The 22265-nt window shown below is 39.3% G+C and overlaps 1 protein-coding gene across 1 annotated transcript in view; it reads left to right on the top strand.

Moving 5' to 3' along the window:
* The window catches only part of ghrhra (growth hormone releasing hormone receptor a), a 42279-nt gene extending 20241 nt beyond the window's left edge, over window positions 1–22038 (top strand). Inside the window, exons 3-13 of the mRNA XM_084913517.1 lie at window positions 504–611; window positions 3784–3884; window positions 4296–4393; window positions 4679–4811; window positions 6349–6502; window positions 11204–11264; window positions 11392–11461; window positions 12442–12536; window positions 16860–16989; window positions 18784–18825; window positions 19048–22038. Of these exons, the coding sequence (XP_084769643.1) occupies window positions 504–611; window positions 3784–3884; window positions 4296–4393; window positions 4679–4811; window positions 6349–6502; window positions 11204–11264; window positions 11392–11461; window positions 12442–12536; window positions 16860–16989; window positions 18784–18825; window positions 19048–19194 (1139 nt within the window). The 3' untranslated portion in view covers window positions 19195–22038. The remainder of the gene's footprint in view (window positions 1–503; window positions 612–3783; window positions 3885–4295; window positions 4394–4678; window positions 4812–6348; window positions 6503–11203; window positions 11265–11391; window positions 11462–12441; window positions 12537–16859; window positions 16990–18783; window positions 18826–19047) is intronic.
* The last annotated feature ends 227 nt before the right edge of the window (window positions 22039–22265 follow it).

Consider the following 22265-nt stretch of genomic DNA (forward strand, 5'->3'; position numbering starts at 1 on the left):
CTTTGAAGCAACTGTTCTTGCAATATTGTGATATATAAATAAAACTGAAATGAATTGAATAGTAAATATTTTGTTCATAAGGAGCCATACTTTTTTGTAACTTTTAAAGTGGTCTTTAACAAACGTTTGTCGATGTTCAATAAATCACTGCACCTATTTCCCATTTGTAAACATATGAGGGGTAGCTTAAGACTTTTGAACAGTACTGTACATTTTGTAAAAATTGCAGTTGGCAAAGCTGCTAAGTAAAGCTGTAAATGTTTGCATAAATTTAGTGAACTTAACCTATTCTAATTACCTATGAAGTTTAAAATATAAGTACAAACTTTTAGGATGCGGTTTGTGGAAGTAGAGTTATTCTCACTAAAGCTTGACAAAAGAGATGTTCAGCTTTGCAGCTGGATTTTGCACTAAATCTTGAGCACCTGAGTGTCTATACTGTCAGTATTGTGACAGTGTTATTAATAACTTTCTGCTGCTTCTCCCTCTGTCTCTGTTTGCAGGATGTAAAACAGAGTGGGATGAGATCGGGTGCTGGCTGCGAGCTGAGGTTGGGCAGGTGGTCAATTTGTCCTGCTCTGAAGTCTTCCAGCATTTCTCCAGCAATCAAGGTTGGTTCCTGCACCAGTCTCAGTGATCACAGAACAGCACAGATCCTCATAGCCAAAATCATCTGATAACCAGCATTGTTAAAATAATATAATGTAAAAATCCGATTCTTGGATGCTGTGCTGTCGCACCAGTACTAAGTCTAATTATCTTCACTGGATAATCAGCAGAGCTAATGCAGGCTGGAGTCACTGCTGGAGAATCACAGCATGTATTCATGTATGTTTGTTGGCAAGAATACACACACACACACACACATATATATTATGCTCCAGGATGTTTTTGGCAGAAGTGGTTTGAAATCTTGTCTGCAGGGTTCATTCATCACAATTTGACATCCTTTTCGGCTGCTGTCCATCAGAAATAAATTCTTTCTTTATAATGAGCTGTTGCATTTAGGAATTTTTATATTTACACATACGTGTGTAAATAGTGCACATGTATCAACCTTAAGATTTTTATTAGCTTTTCCTTTGGTTAAAACAATTACATGTTTTGCGACTATTAAACTGGTCCTTATAGGACAACAAGTAAACGTTTAAAATGACGCACACAGACAGCAATATTGGTCTGTGCACTGTTGTATTGTTACAGGATCATTAGAGGAGGGAAAGCCACATTAATTAACGAGTAATGCTCTTTCCTCCTTTACCTTGATGGAAATAACGGCTCATTATGATCTGAATTGCTGATCACCCAAACAAACAAGAGGCTTTGCTTTCAGCTGCACAGTTTGCAGCATTTGGACTCCAGTCGGTTTCTGTTTGCTCAGAGGAAATAACGAACAAAGAAAAAAATCCTCCTGTCATGTATTTTTATGCATCTTTGTTCTGCTAAACAGCAATTCTGCTATTACCTATGCGCTATCTCTGGCAAAGATATTTAAATACACAGTCCCACAAATACCAGATGAATTTCTCCTGTCACCTGCTGTATCCAAATGAACTTTAACTAAAAGAATAAAACGTTTTTTGACTTAAAGCATGATGGACCGAAATAGTCTGAGAGAGGAAATACTGGTGCAAGTGTACCGGAAGGATGACTTAAAGCTTGTAGGTTAAAACAAGGCGTGTAAAGCAATTGTTGATGAAAATCTGGATCTTGCTGGTAGTGGTGTTGGTCACCCGCCACATCTCGGACCCATACAGAAGACTGCTTTCACATTAGTGTTGAAGATGCGCTGAGATAAGGCTTTGGAGTTCCAGATGGGTCACAGGGTGTTGAATGCAAGCCTTGCTTTGTTGATCTGGCTCCTAACGTCTTCATCTGTGCCACCATCACTGTTGACTATGCTTCCTAGGTAGATGAAGCAGTCCGTTTCCACCAAGTCTTTTCCCTGTAGCTGCAGTGGATGTTCTTGTCGGTTGTTCAGCCGCAACACCTCTGTTTTTCTGACGTTGATCTTCAGGCCAGTCTTTTCTGCCTCCTCAGCGAGCCGGGTAAGCTTTTCATCAACAAGTGCTTTCGACACATCCTCAACATCAGATGGCCTGAGAAGATCTCGAACACAGACCTGTGGAAGAGAACCAGCCAGAACCCGGTCGGTCAAGACATCAAGAAGAGAAAATGGGGCTGGATAGGCCACACACTTCGAAAGCCAATCGACAACGTCACAAAGCAAGCACTGGAGTGGAACCCACAAGGAAAAAAGGAAAGTGGGGAGACCCAAACAGACGTGGAGAAGATCTGTCGAGAGCGAAGTGAAGGCCGCCGGAATGACGTGGACCCAGCTGAAGAGAACGGCCCAGAACAGAGTCCGATGGCGTGGGGTTGTTGCGGCTCTATGCTCCACCAGGAGTCTACGGGAAAATTGATTTGATAGATTTGTAAAGCAATTATGATTCAATATTTAATTATAAAGGAATTAATCAGCTCATGGTTTCAAAAGCATTTTGCAAATTTCTAAATATTCTTATTTTTTTCCCCTTTACACAGCTGCCGGGAAGCATATCATTTACTTAAAGTACGTCTCTTCGATATGTTTATGTGAAAACACTGCTGCAGTGTGAAAATAGGCTGCCCTGAGCTTGTGGATGAGGTTCTGCATATTGTTTAACTGTCCAGCCAGCAACTTCTGTTCCATCTCACAGTGTTGCTTTTGGTGACAGCAAGCGGATGTCATTAGTCAAAAATCACCGTACACTGCTGCTTTGTGCTAAACAGCAGATATATTCTCAGAAGAAAGCACAGTGGAGACTTTAGAAGATAAAGGGCCAGCTTTTTCCAAAAGAGGTTGGAAGAGACCAAAGTGAGCTTCAATAGACTGAGTAGAGGATTCGCTTCAAATATAATGGAGAAAAAAATTTAAAAGATGATAATGGTGTAGCAGTTATTAGCCCTGAAAGATAAAAAGGAAAATATACCTGCAGAGTTTCAGTAGGTTTCATACAACTTTTTTTTTTTTCACTTTCCTAAAAGTTAAACTCGACCAAAGGAGGCAGGGTGTAATTTCAACAGCATTTCACAACAAAAAGGGACGTGAATAACACATTTTAATTCAGGTAGATTTAAAATAGCTTGTATTGTCAGTCAGTTGTGTTGTAAAATGTGTGAAAAGACTACAAACCAAGACAGAAAAGGACACTTGGTGTAACAAAAAGGTTCACTGAGCTTCTAAACCCGGGCTGTCAAACAAACAGCCTGTAGGTCAGAACTAGCCCATCAGACTGTCCCACTGGAGGGATTTAAAAAGTGCCAAAATTGTAGAGAAAGAGGGCATTTAGCAGTTTCACCCAAACATCGTGTTGAAAGCTGATGGTCAGGAGACTGACTGAACATTGTTGAGATCTCAGGGTGTTCATCACCATGTTTTGCAAATGCATGGTGCATTACATGTGAACATTTTCAGCAGGTAGTTGTACGTCTTTATAAGAAAGAAACAATTTGAAGGTGTTATTTACAGGTTCCCATGCAGTGGTTATGTGACCCATAAACTGAACTGAAATTGCTGCTTTCATTCTTGAGACTGAAAAAGTGGCTCCAAGTGGTTTGCACATTCCCCTTGCAAACAAAAAGATCTCCGGTTTATTCCTGGAAGGAAACACCAATCCTTTTGGGGTTGTGTCAGGAAGGGCACAAAAAAATAATAAAAGAACAACATTCATATATTTGTGCGATTGAAACACTTGAAATTAACTGTCTCCTTGCGTTCTCTCTTTGGATTCTCCACATTAGGGTATGTTTACAGGAACTGTACTGCTGACGGTTGGTCGGAAATGTATCCACCCTATGAGGAGGCCTGCGTGTTCAGCGATGACAGCGAGCCTGAGTCCGAGGTATACGGACATGTGGTTGTAATCATGCCAGTCAATGAAGGATGAACATATTGTTTCTACTTCCTCTATCGCTGTTTCCTTTTTATGTCAGACCTATTTGTAGTTAGCTGTGAGGACCTTTGTTCCAGGAATAAATGTAAACAACTCAAGGGAAATTACAGGTCCTGAAATTGTTTATATATTTAAATAACCACACAGTTAAAAGTACATCTTTTTCAGTGTTTCAGCATAATTACTGCTTTTTCTATCTGAAGCTTAAATAAATTATTATTCATTCATGAATATAATATAAATATAATAATATAAAGAAAGAACCCTTGAAGTTGCAGCAATTTGAGTCAGACTCACAGCTTCAGACTTTTATTTTGATATTTTTCTAAACTAACGGTTTCTCTGTTTTCCTGTCTCCAGACGAGTTACCTTTATACCTTCAGACAGGTTTACACCGTAGGCTACGCCACGTCACTCATCTCCCTCATTACAGCCATCGTGGTGTTCGCAGCCTTCAGGTTAGACCAGAGCAGCACACACCACCATCTGCACCCACAAAAGGCTAATAAAAGGGGAAATTTCTATGATGCAGACACATTCAGGATTTGTGTGGTTAGGACAGCATCTTATAATTTTAGGAAAATATGCATATATTCAGATGATAAAGCCTCAAAGAGTCTTTGTAGTACAGAGGATTATGAATCATCTTACACATGCAAATTCATGAAGTTGTTTACCTTCTTCTTCCTCCTTATGAAATATTCATTTACATGCAGTGTATGCTTTACGCTATTGTTACGCAGGAAGTTCCGCTGCACCAGAAACTACATCCACATCAACCTGTTCGCATCCTTCATCCTGAGAGCCAGTGCCGTCTTCATTAAAGACACCGTGCTGTTTGCTGATGAGACCTTGGACCACTGCTCCATGTCCACAGTGAGGGCTCTAATTGATGTTTGCATCAAAATAGATTCCCACATGCTGTGTAATTGAGTTAACAGTGAAAACAGAGAACGAGGAGGGGAAGACACGTGGCAAAACGATGAGAGGGAAATGCTCTCATTAGACTGATGAAATCTTTTAGCAACAATTTAAGATTTTTTTTATATTGGAAAAATGAGAAAAAAGAGGTTTAAATCTACAGTAGATAGATAGATAGATAGATAGATAGATAGATAGATAGATAGATAGATAGATAGATAGATAGATAGATAGATAGATAGATAGATAGATAGATAGATGAAGGTAGTGGGGTCTGAGGGAGAAGGAACTCTGTTGGCTCTGTAGTGTGAAATGGAGTGGGTGTGTCCATGATGGACAATAGTTTTCAGTGCCCTCCTGTCCCTCTGTGACTCAAACGCCTCCAGATTCTGGCCACTGATGAATTTGTTGTTCCTGCTGGCATCTCTGGCACAGATGCCACCCCTCCAAGCAGACAGCAGCACTTGCTGCTAAAAATTGGTCTTGCCGTTTTGCCTCAAACACTGGAGGAACTGAGGTTCCTCAAAAAATAGAGTCCAATCTGTCATTCATGTGAACACCCTTGTACCTGTAGCCGTCCACTGCTTCAGTCACCCATCATGCTAATTGGCTTAGTCACCGGAAATCAACCACTATCTCTTTTGAGTGGCTGACTTTCAGAAGGAGGTGGTTTTCTGCCAAAGTACTACACATAGCTCTTCATCACCTCCCACTCCAGCCCTGTCCCTAATACACCCAACCACTGCAGTGTCATTAGACGACTTCTGCAGGTGGCATGATTCATTCATGTGCTGGAAGTCAGAAGGTTATAGAGTGAACAGGAATACAGACACTTCCGTCCTGTATATATTTTGTATCAGGATCTCCTTATATAGAATGTACTGAATATGCTTTTTTTGCACATGTGTGTGTTGGATTTGGAGAAAAGGTTTGTTTCTTTTTTCATGAATTGATTTTAAAAAAACAGCTTTTGTGTTTATTCCTTATTGCATGTTTTGGTCTCTGTGTCCATGCTTTTTATTGTTTTTTTGTCATCTTTGGTTTTTATTCTCTTGTGTATCTTTGTGGGTTTTTTTTTGTTTATCTTTGTTCACTTATTGTTTGGTGCTGGTTTTACACTTTTGTGTGTTTTCGTGGTTATGTACTGCACATCTTCCTGTTGGTTTATATCTCTAGATTTCGCTAATTTTGTGTTCCTTTTTTTATTGTTTTATAAATTTTAATTTCTTTTGCAAGTCTTCTCAAATTGTCATTTTGTGACTCTTTAGGTATTTTATTTTTGTCTTTTTTAAATTGGTTTGAGTTCCTTGGTGCTTATTTTGTATTTCTTTGTACTTGATTGACTTCAGTTGAAGTTATAGCAAAAGTAGAAGAAGAATCAAATATCCTTTTGTCACTACCTTCCCTTTTATTACACAAAAAGATGTATTTTTATGTTAAATAATGACACATCCAGTTTTTCTAACTTTGTTTTGTTGTTTCCTCTCTATAGAAAGTGTGCAAGTCAGCCGTGGCTTTCTTCCAGTTCAGCATCCTGGCCAATTACTTCTGGCTGCTGGTGGAGGGCATGTATCTGCAGACGCTGCTGGCTCTGACCTTCGTCTCACAGAGGAAATACTTCTGGTGGTATATCCTGATTGGATGGGGTGAGTAAGAGTGACTGAATTTGTCTTTACAAAAACAATCACACACTGTAGCTCCAACACAAACACTCAAAAACACAGGATAAAATGTGACCCACAAACAGATTAATATTCAAAAGGGTAATCTAAAATCATTTGTTAATCATGATCAGCTCTAGCGATAAATATTGGTGAAATCGAGACAGGGCCATAGAACACAGAGGCTCAGTTGAAAGGGGAGGTGCTATAAATATGGTAGAAAAACTTCTTTTTTTGTTACAAATAAGCTCAGTTGTGGATGCAAAGACAAACAATTTGCTTTTCTGAAAATATGCTTAGAAAGTCAAACAAATTTTTGCCTTGTTTTGTGGCTTTGACTACTGAACAGTGTGTTTATTATCCTAAACAGTCAATTAACACCTTTTGTCCTTTGTCTGTATATGTTTATAAGTCCCATGACTTGATGTTTTTGCTCACATTGGAATATTGTCAATTTGCACCGACATGTCAAATGGGCAAATTTTCCTTTGTTTCTGTGTACAAAAGCACAGCCTCTATAATTGTGTTACACAAATTAATACAGATTAACTTTTAATTACACAAAAGTGTAATTCTCCTAGAATTAAATGGGATTTCATTGTGTTTTACCTACAAAGGGGTACAAACTAAAGTTTTTACAGGAAAGAAAAAAATATTTTCACTGCAAGTAATTTTTAGTAGTGTGTAACTTTGGGTAATTTAAAAGAAATCCAAATAAAATTTTCCACAGCTTGCACTGTGCAAAATACATTGAAATTCAATTGAACAAAAAATATGGGAAAACACCCTTTGTTAACACCCGTATGATGTTAACTTGTTAAATGGATTGCAGCATTTAAAAACAAATGTTTTATATAGGCAGGAAGGGTTTGGTTAAAAAAAAAGCCACTTCACAAACTCTATCTATTTAGTGATACTCTTTAAAAAACTAAAACTGTTCAATAAGCAGTATTCAAGAAGGATAGTGAAAGAGGAAAATGTAATACATACCTTTTAAAAATGTAAAAATGGAAAATTGTGGTCATAGCCTACAACAGTGATTGGTTTTCTCGCTACATCCCGGATGTGTCTGTGTGTGAGAAAAACACTATAAATGATTGATTTGAATGAGCAATATTTTCCGACTTGAAGAGACTGTACCCTTACAAACAGTATGCCTGTGAACTTAAAAAATGGAAAGACTTGATAAATAATTGAATCGGTGTTTCCAGGTAAAAGCAGCATTGAAGCCTCGAGTCACACAAAAGGTACCTCCCTACATGTTTTTTCTAGAGCTACACTAGCTGATCATCATGTAGCCTGACAAATACACAACAGCAACAGCTCATCTAACCGTTAAAATATCACATGTCAGAGCCCATTAAAAGATGTAAAAGTGATTAAAATAATCATTAAAAGATATTCTTTTGGTAAGCGGAGAAATCACAGCAGTTAGCATGTTAGCTGCTATTAAATATTCAACCAGTGCTAGCAAGCCACTTTGACCTCCACACACAGTACTGCTCATATTACACAGTGACTAACTAGCTTACACAACTACACGTTAAAAAAATAGCCAGTAAAACATCAAGAACTTATCATTAGCTGTATATTTTTGGTTTCTCCATTTCAAAGAAGCTCTCAATGGTTTTCCGAAGTCCAGAGTAGTGTGATCCAGTGCAAATCATCATCATCATCATAATCGTCGTCATCTCTCCAGGCAGCCAGCCCATTGTTAATTCTGCTTATGGCAAGTTCTTCACTTGAGGTCTCACTCCTCATTGTTTCTGACACCATCATCGGCCACATCTGCTAAAGGTCCTGCAGCAAACATGTCAGACTTTTACAGTCTTGCCAGCAAATGTCTGAAGGACCTGTCAAAGATTCACTCATATTAACTCCTTAATGAAGAAAAAGTAAAAAATAAAAATTGACTGTTATTTACGTGTAAAAGCAAAATGTGTTAAGATCCACTGAAAGTTTAATAAATACATGATTTTTTTTTATTCTAAAACATCAGAGTAATGTAGGTAAAGGAATAATTTTCAAGAACAAACAAATGTTTCCATCGTGGCTTTTGCTGATTTAAAGTCAAGGCGTCTTGTTGCTTTTCTGTCTCTCGTAAATGATGCTGCTGGAGAATAAGTGCCATCAGTTGCACATTGTGATGTGCTCAATTTAATATATTCAGCTTACAAAAACTCATGTATCTAATATAAAGCACTAGGTGTTAAGGGGTTAAAGTCAGTATTATCACACATTATCTTCATATCTGGGTTGGAAATCTATGTTTACACAAGAACTGAGCCTCCAAAATCCTGGTAGCAGTTTATTTAGGCAGCAGCACAGCCCTAAAGATGAGTGTAGCGCTTGTTTTCCTCGGCCCCCCCCTTTTATTTTCTCATTCGTCTTTTGTTTTGTTTTTTTGCTTTCTATGGATGTTTTGAGAGGTTTCCATGTTTTCTCATCCCTTGTTCCTAAGCCAAGTGTTTTCCATTGTCTTACCATTCCCATCCCACTGTCTTTTTGTTTTGTTTTGTTTGTTTCATGCTGCTGTATATTTTCCTATTCAAGCCTGTAATCTCAAGCTCCACCGCTCCTGTCAGTCTTATATGGTTCCTGTTACCAAAATATAGCAGCTTAGTCCAGCCACACAGGGCTAAGCAGACACTTTTGTTAAGTGCAGCAGTGAAGGTGAGAAACAGCAACACACTTACCTGAAACTTTTAGGCAATGTCCAGCTGGCAAAACAAAACCTTTCATGCCACGTGGGCTTTTTAAATCCTCCACTGCATGCCAGTGCAATGCTGCATTCACACACGCTGGCAGGGATATTTCTGATAAGGCGATGAATGGAATTTATGGTAAGATATAAATGGATCTGACCCTGAGGGCTACAAGCACGCCGCGCCAGTGTAATAAAAGAAGAGGTAGGTCATCAGCATTCAGGCAGACATTATTATGATTTCACGTCAGGTCTTGTGAGCTGTCTCAGTTGTAGGTTGTTGTTAAAGGTGCTCCACATGCAAACAGTGAGTCACGCTGAGCAGGATGCTGTAGCTGGCAACTGCTGCTCAGCTGCTTTGACAGGAAGTTAAGAGAGGAAAGTGAAATCCTCCACCGCTGTCAATCCCTGCCGGAGATCAGTTGATTCTACATCTCGTCTGGGAACTTGCACTTGAACCGTGATAATTTTTCCAGCTCCAGTTCACAGCAGCACTGCTTTATAAGCCTGAACTGCTAATTTTAAAAATGGAATAGCACTGAATTCATGGGCATGAGACAATATTAAATGTCATTATTAATAAAATAGCATAAGTTACACCAGGTAGCTTATCTCTGATTAACAACCTTCTTAACCTTTTGGAGAAGATCTCTTAATTGTGAGATTAGTCATAATTATAACTGTGAATGCTTCCTGGGGCTGTGCTTCAAAGCAGGTACAACATACTCAGGATATCTTTCCCCTCTCTCTTCTCTTACCCAGATATCAGCAATCAGCCTAATCAGTCACACAAAGGTGGTTATAATTTCAATAAGTTAGTCCACAGCTTCCCAATCTAGCTGCAAGGGTGGTTCCCTGGAAGAGGCGGAAACGGAGGCATCTGACCACTCAGTAATGTGAAAGGTTTACAGAGAGCAGAGTGACTGATTCTTAACAAGGAAAATCAAACTATGATATTAGAAAAAACTGATTAGGCACATAATACAGTCTGAAAGCAATGGAGTGCAACCAGTTCAGCTCCTGAGCCGTGTGAGTGGAGGAGCACTGTACAGTAGTGCAGTATCAAACATGCTGTGTGCACTTTAAGCTCTCTTGAGCCAGCTGGCAAAAATGCAGACTGTGTAAGCCTTATTAATATCATCCGTTTATCATTAAGGAATACATGTATTAAAATTTAGGAAACACAAAGACTTTAGATCATTTTACTATCCGAGACATGTTCTGGGAATGTTTACACAGTCTTCTGCATAGTCAATTAATCTGTAGGCAGTGATTTCACCTGTCTAATGTTGAACATGACCTGCAGAGATAACGTGCTACAGGAAGCACAAGTTACCATGGCGATGTAACCTGGTAAGAATAAGAAAAAACATATTCGCCTTATTTTCACCCAAGAATTAATGCACAGCAGTTTCAGCTGTTGATAAAAGGATGATTACTTAATAAATTCGGCTATTCCCCCAAATTATCATATTTTATACCTGGACAACAGATGTTGGGTTGGTGATAGATTGCTTGTGATATTCCCTATGCAAAGTTACAACAATAACAGCCATAATAATGCTTAAAAAAATATGAAACTACACAGATGAATATGTGAAGATATGTAAATATTTTTGTCCTGAATGTTTTTACACAAAACACCTGAGGTGTGTTTAGGTGTGTGCACACGAGTGGTGCTCAGACTGTAACCACGGTGGCTCCGATGCGTCTTATCAGCTTCTTTCCGGCTTTACTATCCTGCTCTCTCGTGTCTCGTGCTTTTATTCTCTGTGTACTCCTTTTTTTTTTGGCATGAAACAGATGCAAGTAGCATGGAAAAAAATTATACACAGAGTCAACTTAATATTTTCTATGCTTGTCAACATTCCCGTAAAAATAATGCAGCAAACAGATGCGTTTGGTCTGGAGCAATGTTCGGATTGATTTTACTTGACAGGTAAACAGAGCATGCATAATTAATTCCTGCCCTTACGTTATAGGGCTCCCATCTACAGTTCTCATACTGTGGGTTTTGACCAGATTCTTCTATGATGACAGAGGGTATGTTTTTACTGTTGTTAGTTTCATATTTCTGCATTTTATTTAAAGCAGCTTGCCAGTCCATGTGAACTATTATATCTATTTTTCTAGGTTTATTATTGCACTGACATTACATTTGGCTTTACAGTTGCTGGGATGACACAGACAATGTTGGCATCTGGTGGATTATTAAGGGACCAATAACAGCCTCACTGCTGGTGAGTATAGGAGTTAAACAGCAAGTACCTGATAAACTTGCCGTGCCTGTCTAGTTTTTTGTTTTGTGGTGGCAGATTTACAATTAAAATTTTATGAGGAAATTTTACACTAAAGTGGGATTCTTCAGGCAGAGGAAGTGCAAGTTTGTGGCCCTTGGGGCAGTGATCATGAAATATTAAATAATTTACCAGCAATGTTTTAAAATTTTAGGAGCTTGTTAAGAAACATGTATTGGTGGTTTTGTCTTTTAAATCCTTTGATGTCAGATTTTCTTTTGTCAAAGCTAAAGGTTAATAAATATTTGCCAACATACTGAGAGACAGAAGTTGGCAGAAGTTTTCTTGCAAATCACATTTGTTCCTGGCACAAGTTTAACTAGTTAATTAAGATAACTTTACTTCAGTGAGTTGGTAGAAATGAACATCTCTGGCAGCCATGGTAATATTTCAGTTAACCGAGGTTGTTTACTCACCTGTATTTTTTCTGGACTCGGTCCACTTCCAGACAAACTCCAGAGTGGTTAGTTTATAGTGAGGATCTGATCCAACTTCGAGCCGACCCAATTTCCTGGTGTGCGCTGCAAGATTGAGCTAAAAGCCTTCCTGCATTCTTTACGTCTTGCATTATGAGATGCAACAGAGTTCTGTACACATTCAGAGTCCTGAAATATTACTGTGATAAATATGCTAAACACATTAATTTTCCACATAATCAACTAGTCCAGAACATAGTATCTTTTTCCTGTATTTACTTTTCTTGCCTCAGACACATTTGGCCCATCAGCGGAGTGAATGTTCTCGTTTGCAGTGACACATTGTGGTTCGCTTTGAATTTGTCTCGAGTTCAATAGTAATCACCTTTATCCTGTGATGATACAGGATTTTAAAATGTTTCATTCCCGTGTGATAACACTGAATGTGTTTTAACTAGTGTGTATCTGATTTTGCCATTTAGGCCACTGTGCATGTTTCTCTTCCAGATCAACATAGTCATCTTCGTCAACGTCATCCGGATTCTGGTTGAAAAGCTTAAATCTTCTGCCATGACTGGGAACAATGACACTGGACACTTTATGTGAGTCACGAGGAGAGATTATCTCTGTGGGACAATGTGGGACACAGTGTACAATGTTGTGCTAGTGCAAAATTTTGTTATAGCTGGTTTTTAAAAATATCATGCAACAGATCCAGATTTAGTTGAACTGTTTACATGTGGCTGTCTGCACTTGTGTATTTCCTCTTTTGGTCAAAATTAATAGAAGAACAGTCCCTCGTTCTTGTGATACAAAAAACAGAGAAAAAACTGCATCAACAAGTTGCTCCACTACTGCCTATTAACTGAAGGACAGCGATATTCTGAAAAGTCAGTATGCATTTGCGTCCTGCAGGCCACCCTCCTAATCTCAATAAGGTGCATAAAATTCACAAGACAAAAAAAACAAAAAAGGTCAAATCACATGAATACAAATGAAAACTTTTCCAGAGAAAAAGAAACACTCAAAAACACCTGTTCTGTTTGTTCATCATGGCAACAACAGCATACAAGCCCACACAGGATGTGCACCCTAGCACCCTGAAAGCACCTGGTTGAAAAGCAGGAATTTTCATCTGACTCTGAAAAAATGACTGGTGCTAGTTTACTGCAACAGTCTATTGAACTTCGTGATTGGGTTTGCTGCACAGTGTGGTAAATGCTAGTTATTTCAGCCACTTTTATCTTTCCATTCATTTTCTTTGGTTCAGAGTTTAAATGCTATACACATTGTTCGCCTTGTAATCGGAAGGTTGCTGGTTCGAGCCCTGGCTCGGACAGTCTCGGTCGTTGTGTCCTTGGGCAAGACACTTCACCTACCGCCTACTGGTGTTGGCCAGAAGGGCCGATGGCGCGATATGGCAGCCTCGCTTCTGTCAGTCTGCCCCAGGGCAGCTGTGGCTACAACTGTAGCTTGCCTCCACCAGTGTGTGAATGGGTGGATGACTGGGTGTGTAAAGCACTTTGGGGTCCCTAGGGGGGACTAGTAAAAGCGCTATACAAATACAGGCCATTTACCATTTACCATACCATCTAGGTAACTAGATAGAAGGTTGGTGGTTTGATCCCTGGCTGTTAGTGTGGATGTGTGCGAATGTTAGATAAAAAGCACTTAAACACAGAAAAAAGTAAATGGGTGAATGAAGCAAGTTGTATAAAGAACTTCGAGTGCTCAGGCAGAGTAGAAAAGTGCTATATAAGAACCAATTATATGATTATGATTGACATCATAAGGAGCCCCCAATGAGACGGCCTCTTCTTCTTTCTCTTATTGGATAAGAGCCAGGCTTTGAAAAGTGTTACTCAGTGTTGATTTATGAGATGTAAGGAACCAATCAAAATGCTGAACATTGTCTCAACATATGCCCCTCGTAAAATGGGACATATGATCACTCTAGTCACAAGTTATTGATGTGACATATAATAGCTTTGATTTAATAAAAAGCGTGCTGCTCTTTAATAGAAGCTGTAAAGTAGTAAATTAATATGAAAACCAAAAACCTTTAGGGCAGCAGTAAGGTAAGAGGAGTCTGTGAGGATGGACTGCTCAGCGACTGTGGAAGGCTGTTTTATCTAGTGAAAATGAGATTTGATAATACGTCTCAGCAGGAAACCTTACATCTGATGAACAGATTTCTGATTGTGAGGAAGAAAAGAAGTAGCTTGCACCAATCAGCTAATGCAGCACTCTAAAGAGCTCTGAACTTACCCCAGTGATGTCAGGAAATGATGAAGAACGAATAACCTATCAGATAAATTAGTTTCGATATCCATACATCTTACATAGGGTGCTGAACTTAATCTTAGTGCTATTTTGATCAACCATCATTTTAATAATCTGTAAGTTTAAAATTTAAACACTGTACAAGAATAAAATTTGATTTCTTACAGATTACATTTGTACTTATAAGAAATGTCTTGTATGACTGAAAAATAAGATCAAAGCCACACTTCCCCTCTCTGATGCAATCTCTTTCAAGTTTTTTTTTTCTTTTTTGGATTGGATACGCTCTGTGAGTTTGCAACTTTCACCGTCTTTCTTTGAAGCCTGGATGCGAGCCAGCACATCACAAGTATAGGTTTGAATAAATCAAACCAAATTCACACAAATATTTAGAAACAACTGTAAATTTTGTGTATTACATTTTTACAGACATATATTGTCCCCAGAAGACTAATCCTTTTTCACTTTTCACCAACGTTTAATCTTGTTCTCTCATGTGGATGAAAGTCGTATAACTTACTGAAATGTCTCAACTATCGGAAGGGTTGAAATCTGGTTTTATCCAATTTATCCAATCGCTCAGAAACTCAATACATGTAGGGATCTAGATTTGGCCAAGACGACCTGCTGAATTTCAAATCAAGCAGAATGAGGAAGAAAGGGGATTTAGGTGACTTTGAATGTGGCATGGTTGTTGGTATCAGACAGGTTGATCTGACTGTTACCTAAACTGCTGATTTGCTGGGATTTTCCCACACAACTCTAGGGTTTACAGAGTGTGATCAGATAAAAAGAAAAGTTCCAGTGAGCATCAGTTCTCTAGCTGAAAATAACTTGAAGAAGAAGCAGACTTGCCCGGTCTGAGTCTGAATTTCTGTTGCGACAGATGGTACGGTCAGAATTTTGCAGAAAAATAAATGATAAAAACAAGACTGGCTTATGACATAATAACTTTTATAAGTCAGGTGAGGTAGCGGCCTCACCTCACTATAGTGGCCATGCAAGATGATCTACGGCCTTGGTAAGTTTTAAGGGGAAAAAATATGGTTTTGGTTAAAATAGATCCATCGGCAATGTGAAATCCCAGAAATAAAAATTTCTCACAATATCATAATCTTTTCCGCCCCGATTTGCAATGATACCTCCCAAGAACTCCATGACTTGCTCACTTGCTATTAGTAGAACTGTACCATCATTGAAGATCAACGCTACGAGTGTCTAACACCAACAAGTGGATACATGAGATAATTTTGGGCTTCACTTATGGGAAGCCATTATGTTTGTCCATACTTTTTTTTTTATATAATACAACCTATAGCTCAGGTGTGAGTTAAAAACATCATATGCAGAGAAAAATGGTTCAGCATTGATAAAGCTGAGCTTTAAATCATTTTCTTGCACTAAACTCTCTATAATGCAGTTGGATAAAAAGTAATTTATTTTAACATGTAAACCTTTTGCTGGGTGTTAAGTGGAAACTGCTAACTGAGGCAGTAGTATGTAAGAAGAAAAGGGGAGGGGGAGCTGTTTGAATCCCTTGACAAAAGTTTGAACGGCTTCTTACACTTTAATATAATATATGCATACATGAATCTACTGCAGCAGCAGTGAAACCCTGCTTCACCTGAAAGAATCCTTCTTTCTCTTGGCATCTGGCTGGTGCACATTTGTGCTCAGCTGAATTAATTTAGAATGAGAGCATATAAAAATAGCTCCAGATTCCAGAAATAGATGTTACCTACTTTGACGTGTGACAGGATTGTTCCACCAGTTCAATGAATGTTTCACAGGATTAAAAGCCCCGCCTGTTGTAGGAACTTAAATTTGATTCAGGAGGAACCTTGGCGTTCACACAAAGGCACAAATTATTCACCTGAAATAAGCTGATAGCTCCCCTCCATCTTTAATCTTTAAGCAGTTGAAGCTGTGATAATATTTCTGATTAGACCTATTTTATGGTTTAATCTGAACATCTAGATGACTAAAACATATACTGCAACATCCTCATACATGTGAGAGTGTCACTGAGGAAACTAAAGTGAGAATAAAAAACACACACATGTCAGTTGTTAGGATAACAGCTGTCTGTTGATCTCTGATGGACTGGATAGTCTTGTGAGTGGATCTGTACCCAGCTAGGTTTTCCAATCTCAATAGGATATACAGAAAAGTAAATGATGAAGAGCATAAACATGATACTTCTCTCAGTGTCTTTTGATGATGAAGCAGATGTTGAGTTGCTCTTTTCAAACCGCATTACTTGCGGGAAACCGTTTCAACAAAATGTCATAAGAAATTAAATGGCAACATTTACATGATATTTAGACATCAGTGATATGAGCTGAACTAAGCACAATGTGTTCAGGTTTTGTGTTTTGACATTTTAATCTTTTCCACTGATTGGCCTGATGACGATGTTGTTTTAAAGGTCAGTGTAATGAAAATCTGACACCACCATTGTAGCTTTGATGAAACCTGAATGACGAATTTAGTCTGTCTGGCATTTGAAACTTGTACCTCTGACATGACTGAAAGTAGCTGACCATACTGGTAACACACTGTAATCTTTCAAAGTGTTACATCATTATCTGGACTTATTTTTAGGGTTTCTTTTTTCATTCCTTTCTTTTTGCTTCACTCAGGAGGCTGGCAAAATCCACCCTGTTCTTGATTCCTCTGTTTGGGATGCACTACACTGTATTTGCCTTCCTGCCTGAGAACACTGGAGTAGCAGCCAGACTCTACATCGAGCTGGGACTGGGCTCCTTTCAGGTATAAAACTTCAGAATCACAGTTCACAAAGAATTGCTAAAAATAAATAACTCACATTGCTCAAGTTGAAATTCTTCCCAGCAGATTTATTTCCTTGTCACATTAGAAGCACAGGTGTTACAAATCTGAATCATCATGGAACTGATATTTATACCTGTGCATGCACAATAATAACTAAAGCTCGTCGGCTGAAGGCCAGATGAACTTATGTGATGGTGAGGTGTCTGCCATCCATCCCTCAGTCTGTTCCAGCACCTGTCCCTCTAAAATTCACTGAATTATCAACTCGATCATTATATTTTAGAGAAACCTGCGCACACTGATATCCTATTGTATCTCCCAATTTATCAAGATTATGCGCAAAGTTAAAACAGGAGGTCACAGAGGGATAAAGCTGATGAGTGATCCCATGTAGACATGCAGTTGTAGTTCATGGAGCGAGTTTAAGGAGAGAGGTGATATCAGTTAGCAGCAGTATGGGTTCATGCCAAGAAGTAACACTACAGAACTTGGAAAGAAAAGCATCTGGACTGAAGACGTTTCACCTCTCATCTAAGAAGCTTCTTCAGTTCAAAGAGCAACTGGTGGAGAGTCCCAGATTTTAAGCCCTACGGGAATGTCCCCAAGAGGGTCTGGCACTCTCGGAAGTTTCTCGGATGACAGGTGAAAAGTCCAGACACTTTTCTCACCAAGCTCCTTAGACTGCAATGATCTGGATGACTGAGAACCTTCACAGACAACACTACAGATAAGATATTTGAGAGAGTTGATAGAGAAATATAGAGAAGGCCAGAAGGAGCTTCACTGTGTGTTCATGGATCTAGAGAAGTCATTGATTGTGTGCTCGGAGGGACTGTGGTATTGTATGAGTATATCACTGAGATGCAGTAGGAGACAGAGACACGGATGAGTTCAAGGTGGGAGTAGGACTACATCAGGGATCAGCTCTGAGGACCTTCTTGTATGCAGTGGTGATGGACAAGTTAAAAAAGGAATAAAAGTCAGTAGATACAAGACAGAATACAGGGTGCACAGCAGAAGTGAAGAGGAGAGTGCAGTCAGGGTGGAGTTGGTGGAGATGGGTGTTGGGATGATTGTGACAGAAGGATAGCAGCCAAAGTAAAAGGGAGGGTTTACAAAATGTTAATGAGACCTGCTGTGATGTTTGGCTTCGATATGTTGGCACTGACAAAAACACAGGAGCTGATCCTGAAAGTGGCAAAGTTGAGGATGTTAAGATTTTCATTGGGAGTGACCAGGATGGACACGATTAGAAATTAGAATATCAGAAGGACAGCTTGAGCGATAGAGACACAAGGTTGAGATGGTTTGGGCATATGTAGGAAGAGTACATTCATATGAATATGTGGCAGAAGAGGAGACTAGGAATACTAGATACTAGGAGAAATGGAAGCAGATGATTTGTTATGGCGACCCCTAAGAGCGGCAGCCCTTGCTGGCTGAAATAATCACGGTCATAAATAACCACTCCATAATATTTGTGCATGTGTAAGACTATAACTATGTGGAATGTTGACATTTATGCAGCACAAAATGTATCCCATAAACATGACAAAATGAATTAACAAACAACAATAAATCAGCAACCGAATGACTTCTTCAAAGCCTGCAGCTTCATCCTGTTTTGCTTGTTTGTTCTCTGAAGTTATTGTGATGCTTTGTGCAATTAAGTGTTAGCAACACAAGTCACTGTTTTCCCTTAGGCGGACTGTACATGCAATCAGTTCTTACTCTTATGATTTTATCTTGAAACAGATGTCTTTTATGTTGCAGGGGTTTGTGGTGGCGCTTCTTTACTGTTTCATGAATGGAGAGGTAGGCAAATGGAGGGGAAGCTTGTGTAATAAAAAAAAGTCATACAAACATTTATCATAAATAGCTGCCCTGAGGTAAGAGCTATTCTTTGGAGTGAAAACCTCAAACACATTTTTTGGTATGGGTAAATGGCAGCATCGCAGAGACATTAACCATTTTGCTCAACAGGTGAACAAAAAGCCTAGGCATCTGTAACTTTCTGCAATTTCTATTTGTTTGCAGGTCCAAACAGAGCTGCGGAGGTGGCTGTGGAAGTGCCACAATCAAAGTCATCTCACACCAGCTAAGAGAAGCATCACTCAGATCACAATTCGGACTCATGGGGGGCTCGGGCTGCCTGCTTCTAGTGGCAACATCTCTTCTGTATGATTTCAGAGATCATTAATGAAGAAAATGTTTCACAAAGGAAAAGGAGGGGGGAAAATGAATCAGTCCTTGGAGCTGAACATGCTGATGACATTAATTCAACAACCCCTCTGTAAGAACAGGTTACCAGAATGAGCACAGGTGAGTGAGGAGGAAATGTATCAGGATGCATTATACTGATTTCAGAAGCAGTTGTGGCTGCAGTTCAAGGATGGTACAGCACACATTTCTCATTTGAAACACAGCGTGCTCTTTCTTGGACCGTCTCCGATGGTGGTTGATTTGTAGGGATGTCACGGTAGCACAGAGGAAAGAGGAAAACCTGGGGACAGAGCTGGCCCTGAGTTAATGACTGAGCAAAAATGTTTGCAGACTCATGACGACAAACCTCAGATGTTAATTTCTCTGCCATTTTGAGTGTGCAAGCATGGTGACATTGCAGTAATAATGCTAATAGTAATGCTAATAATGATACTAACGGCAATGTTAATAATAGTAACAACAATAATTATTTTATTTAAAAAATGCAGTTACAAAATTCCTAGTTTGGATGAAACAGGATGTGTAATGTACAAGTCCAAACACAGGCAAACATCTTACAGTACATTCACTCCTGCATACACACATTAGAAGGACAAGAACCAAAAATAATGGGAAAAGACTAAGGAAATGTTATACTATAAAAAATTAGGTTTTAATTCAAGACATTTAAGACAAACCACAGATTCAGCTGACCTGACAGTATATGACAGGGTCACCTCCAGTAGAAACAGAACTGGACAGAAGGGGAGTATGGTGTCACAGTGAGGAAATGCGTGGAAAAGCAGTTGGTTCTGCAGCAGGAGGAGTGTAGAGAAGCTAAGTGCTTAGCTTGTGTAGTGATGACAGATGAGAACTCCAGGGTTAGCTCATCCTTTTTCTCCAGTTCCTGCTTTACCTGGCGGAGGTCATCTTTTAACTGTGTGTATGCTGGCAGGCAGTGTCAAGACACTGTCATAATAGTGCTTAACAGCTGTTGAAGGTAGCAAGCACTTAGCAAGCAGGCTAAAAACAAAACAAGGAGCTAGGCTAACACTGACCCCACCTAATAAAGCCACCAAACCAGGTTTCAGGAAAGGTGTCAAGTTGCAGCGGTGACAGTAACACAGTAGCAAACTGATCAAAAGGAAATTACTAAATCCACCAAAACACAAAATTCAAGAAAAACTGGCCTAGAGGCGGGTCAGTGACTACCTGGAAATTACCAGTTAGAAGGAAAAAAGTTTATTTCCCAACTAGTTAAAAGTGTTTGCTGGAGGTTAAACAGGCCTATAGAGTCAGTAACCACCTAGCAACCCCCTGTTTCTAGGGAAAAATGTGTATTCCCCAACCTTGTGATTGCTTTCGCTGCTAGCATGCTGCTGTGGTCATCATTTGAATGAAAGTGATTTGTCTACAAACATTGTCTAGTTAACCCCTTTTCCCATTAATACCTACTCGGATTGATTCACCACGACTCACCCACGTCTTGACTCGGATCGACTGGTTTTCCATTACAACTGAGTACCACCTAATGTGCATGGTCATTGTTATAGAAACAGGGCGGAGCGTCGATAAATACACGGTTAATGTATGAAATGAACGCTATAACAAAGGTGGACATCGAGGCAAGAATATACCTGCTGTTCAGTCTGTGGCTTTTCATCAGACTTGGGGACCATGGCATTGTTTTTGTAGCCATTTCCCCTCGTTACCGGGTTTCAAAATAAGTGTTTTTGATTTTCGTGAATGGGACGCTATCATGACTCATTGAGCGATGCCCCTGACTAGCCAATTGGTGGCATGCAGTCTGACCACGTCACATTTTAGCAAAACCTCGGTTCACTATGAACCCTGGCCAAGCAGGTACTATGTTAGTACCTGGTCCAGATACTATGACCTAATAGAAGACCCTGAAAACCGTGGCGAACCATGGCAAGTCGATCCGAGTAGGTTCTAATGGAAAAGGGGCTTTTATCTCAAGCTGTAGTAAAACTGTGAAAAAAAGTGGCGACTGTGTGTCTGCAAAGTATAAGTTGTGCCTTTTAAAAAATGTGGGCTGTAGTGCTGAAGCTCCTTGTTTAGACATAGAAATAGACTTTATTTATCCCACACTGGGGAAATTCATATTTTACAGCTGCACAAGGGTCAGCAAGAGAAGTGAATTAGAGACGTATTAGAGAAAAAAAAAATCTTTGCATTCAATTACACCCAACAGCCTCCAGGAACCACTAATGACCAGTTGTCAAGTGATGGGTGTTTTTCATCATTATGGAAGACAACTTTTGAGCAATGGGCTCATGACATGAGAAACTGCAATAGAGACAGCTGTGGAAACACTGGATTTGGGAAATCGCTAACATATGTGAAATAGTTCTGTGCTGCAAGCGGCAGGAGCAGTCTATGCTGGAAACTTTTGAAGGACCACTCTGGATCTGTGCATGCTTGCTCACTTAGCATTTCACTGACTGAAATATATATTATGTATATCTATATATAATTTTTTATTTCCAGGACAAGCATTTTGCATTGCCATTAATTGGTACATCATGTCTTAACTTATTGGTTTGATGATGAGCCATTGGATTTGTGAATATTTATTTGCTGCTTTCCACATATTTATGGTGTTGTCAGATGTGATAAATCATGAGCATTTGATGTACTAGTTGCACTTAAAGAAATACCAAATTTTTAAAAGAGTGCCTGGCATTTACATAATACAATGTCATAAAATTGTTGTGTTTAACAACACTGGGCTGGTTACCCACACTGACAATGGTCCAAAGTTACAGCACAATAAAACATAGCACCTCTTATTTGTGCATTCAAGTGCTCCTCAAGTGGTCCAATTTTTAGAGTTTGGAAGTCATTTTTCAGAGTTCTATGTGTTCATGTGCTTTTACAACACTTCCTCACCCCAGGGTGTCAAATTATGCCTTTCTGTGAGATGTGCCTGGGGTTGCAGAGATGCACAAGATGTCTTTTCAGACTTTCTGTGTTGTTGTTCCGACCTCAGGGGACGTTCACGTGATTTTTCTAGTCAGTATATAAATTTT

Source organism: Perissodus microlepis, chromosome 18, assembly GCF_051167445.1.
Source record: "Perissodus microlepis isolate ML-2025 ecotype Zambia chromosome 18, ASM5116744v1, whole genome shotgun sequence".
Classification (NCBI taxonomy): domain Eukaryota; kingdom Metazoa; phylum Chordata; class Actinopteri; order Cichliformes; family Cichlidae; genus Perissodus; species Perissodus microlepis.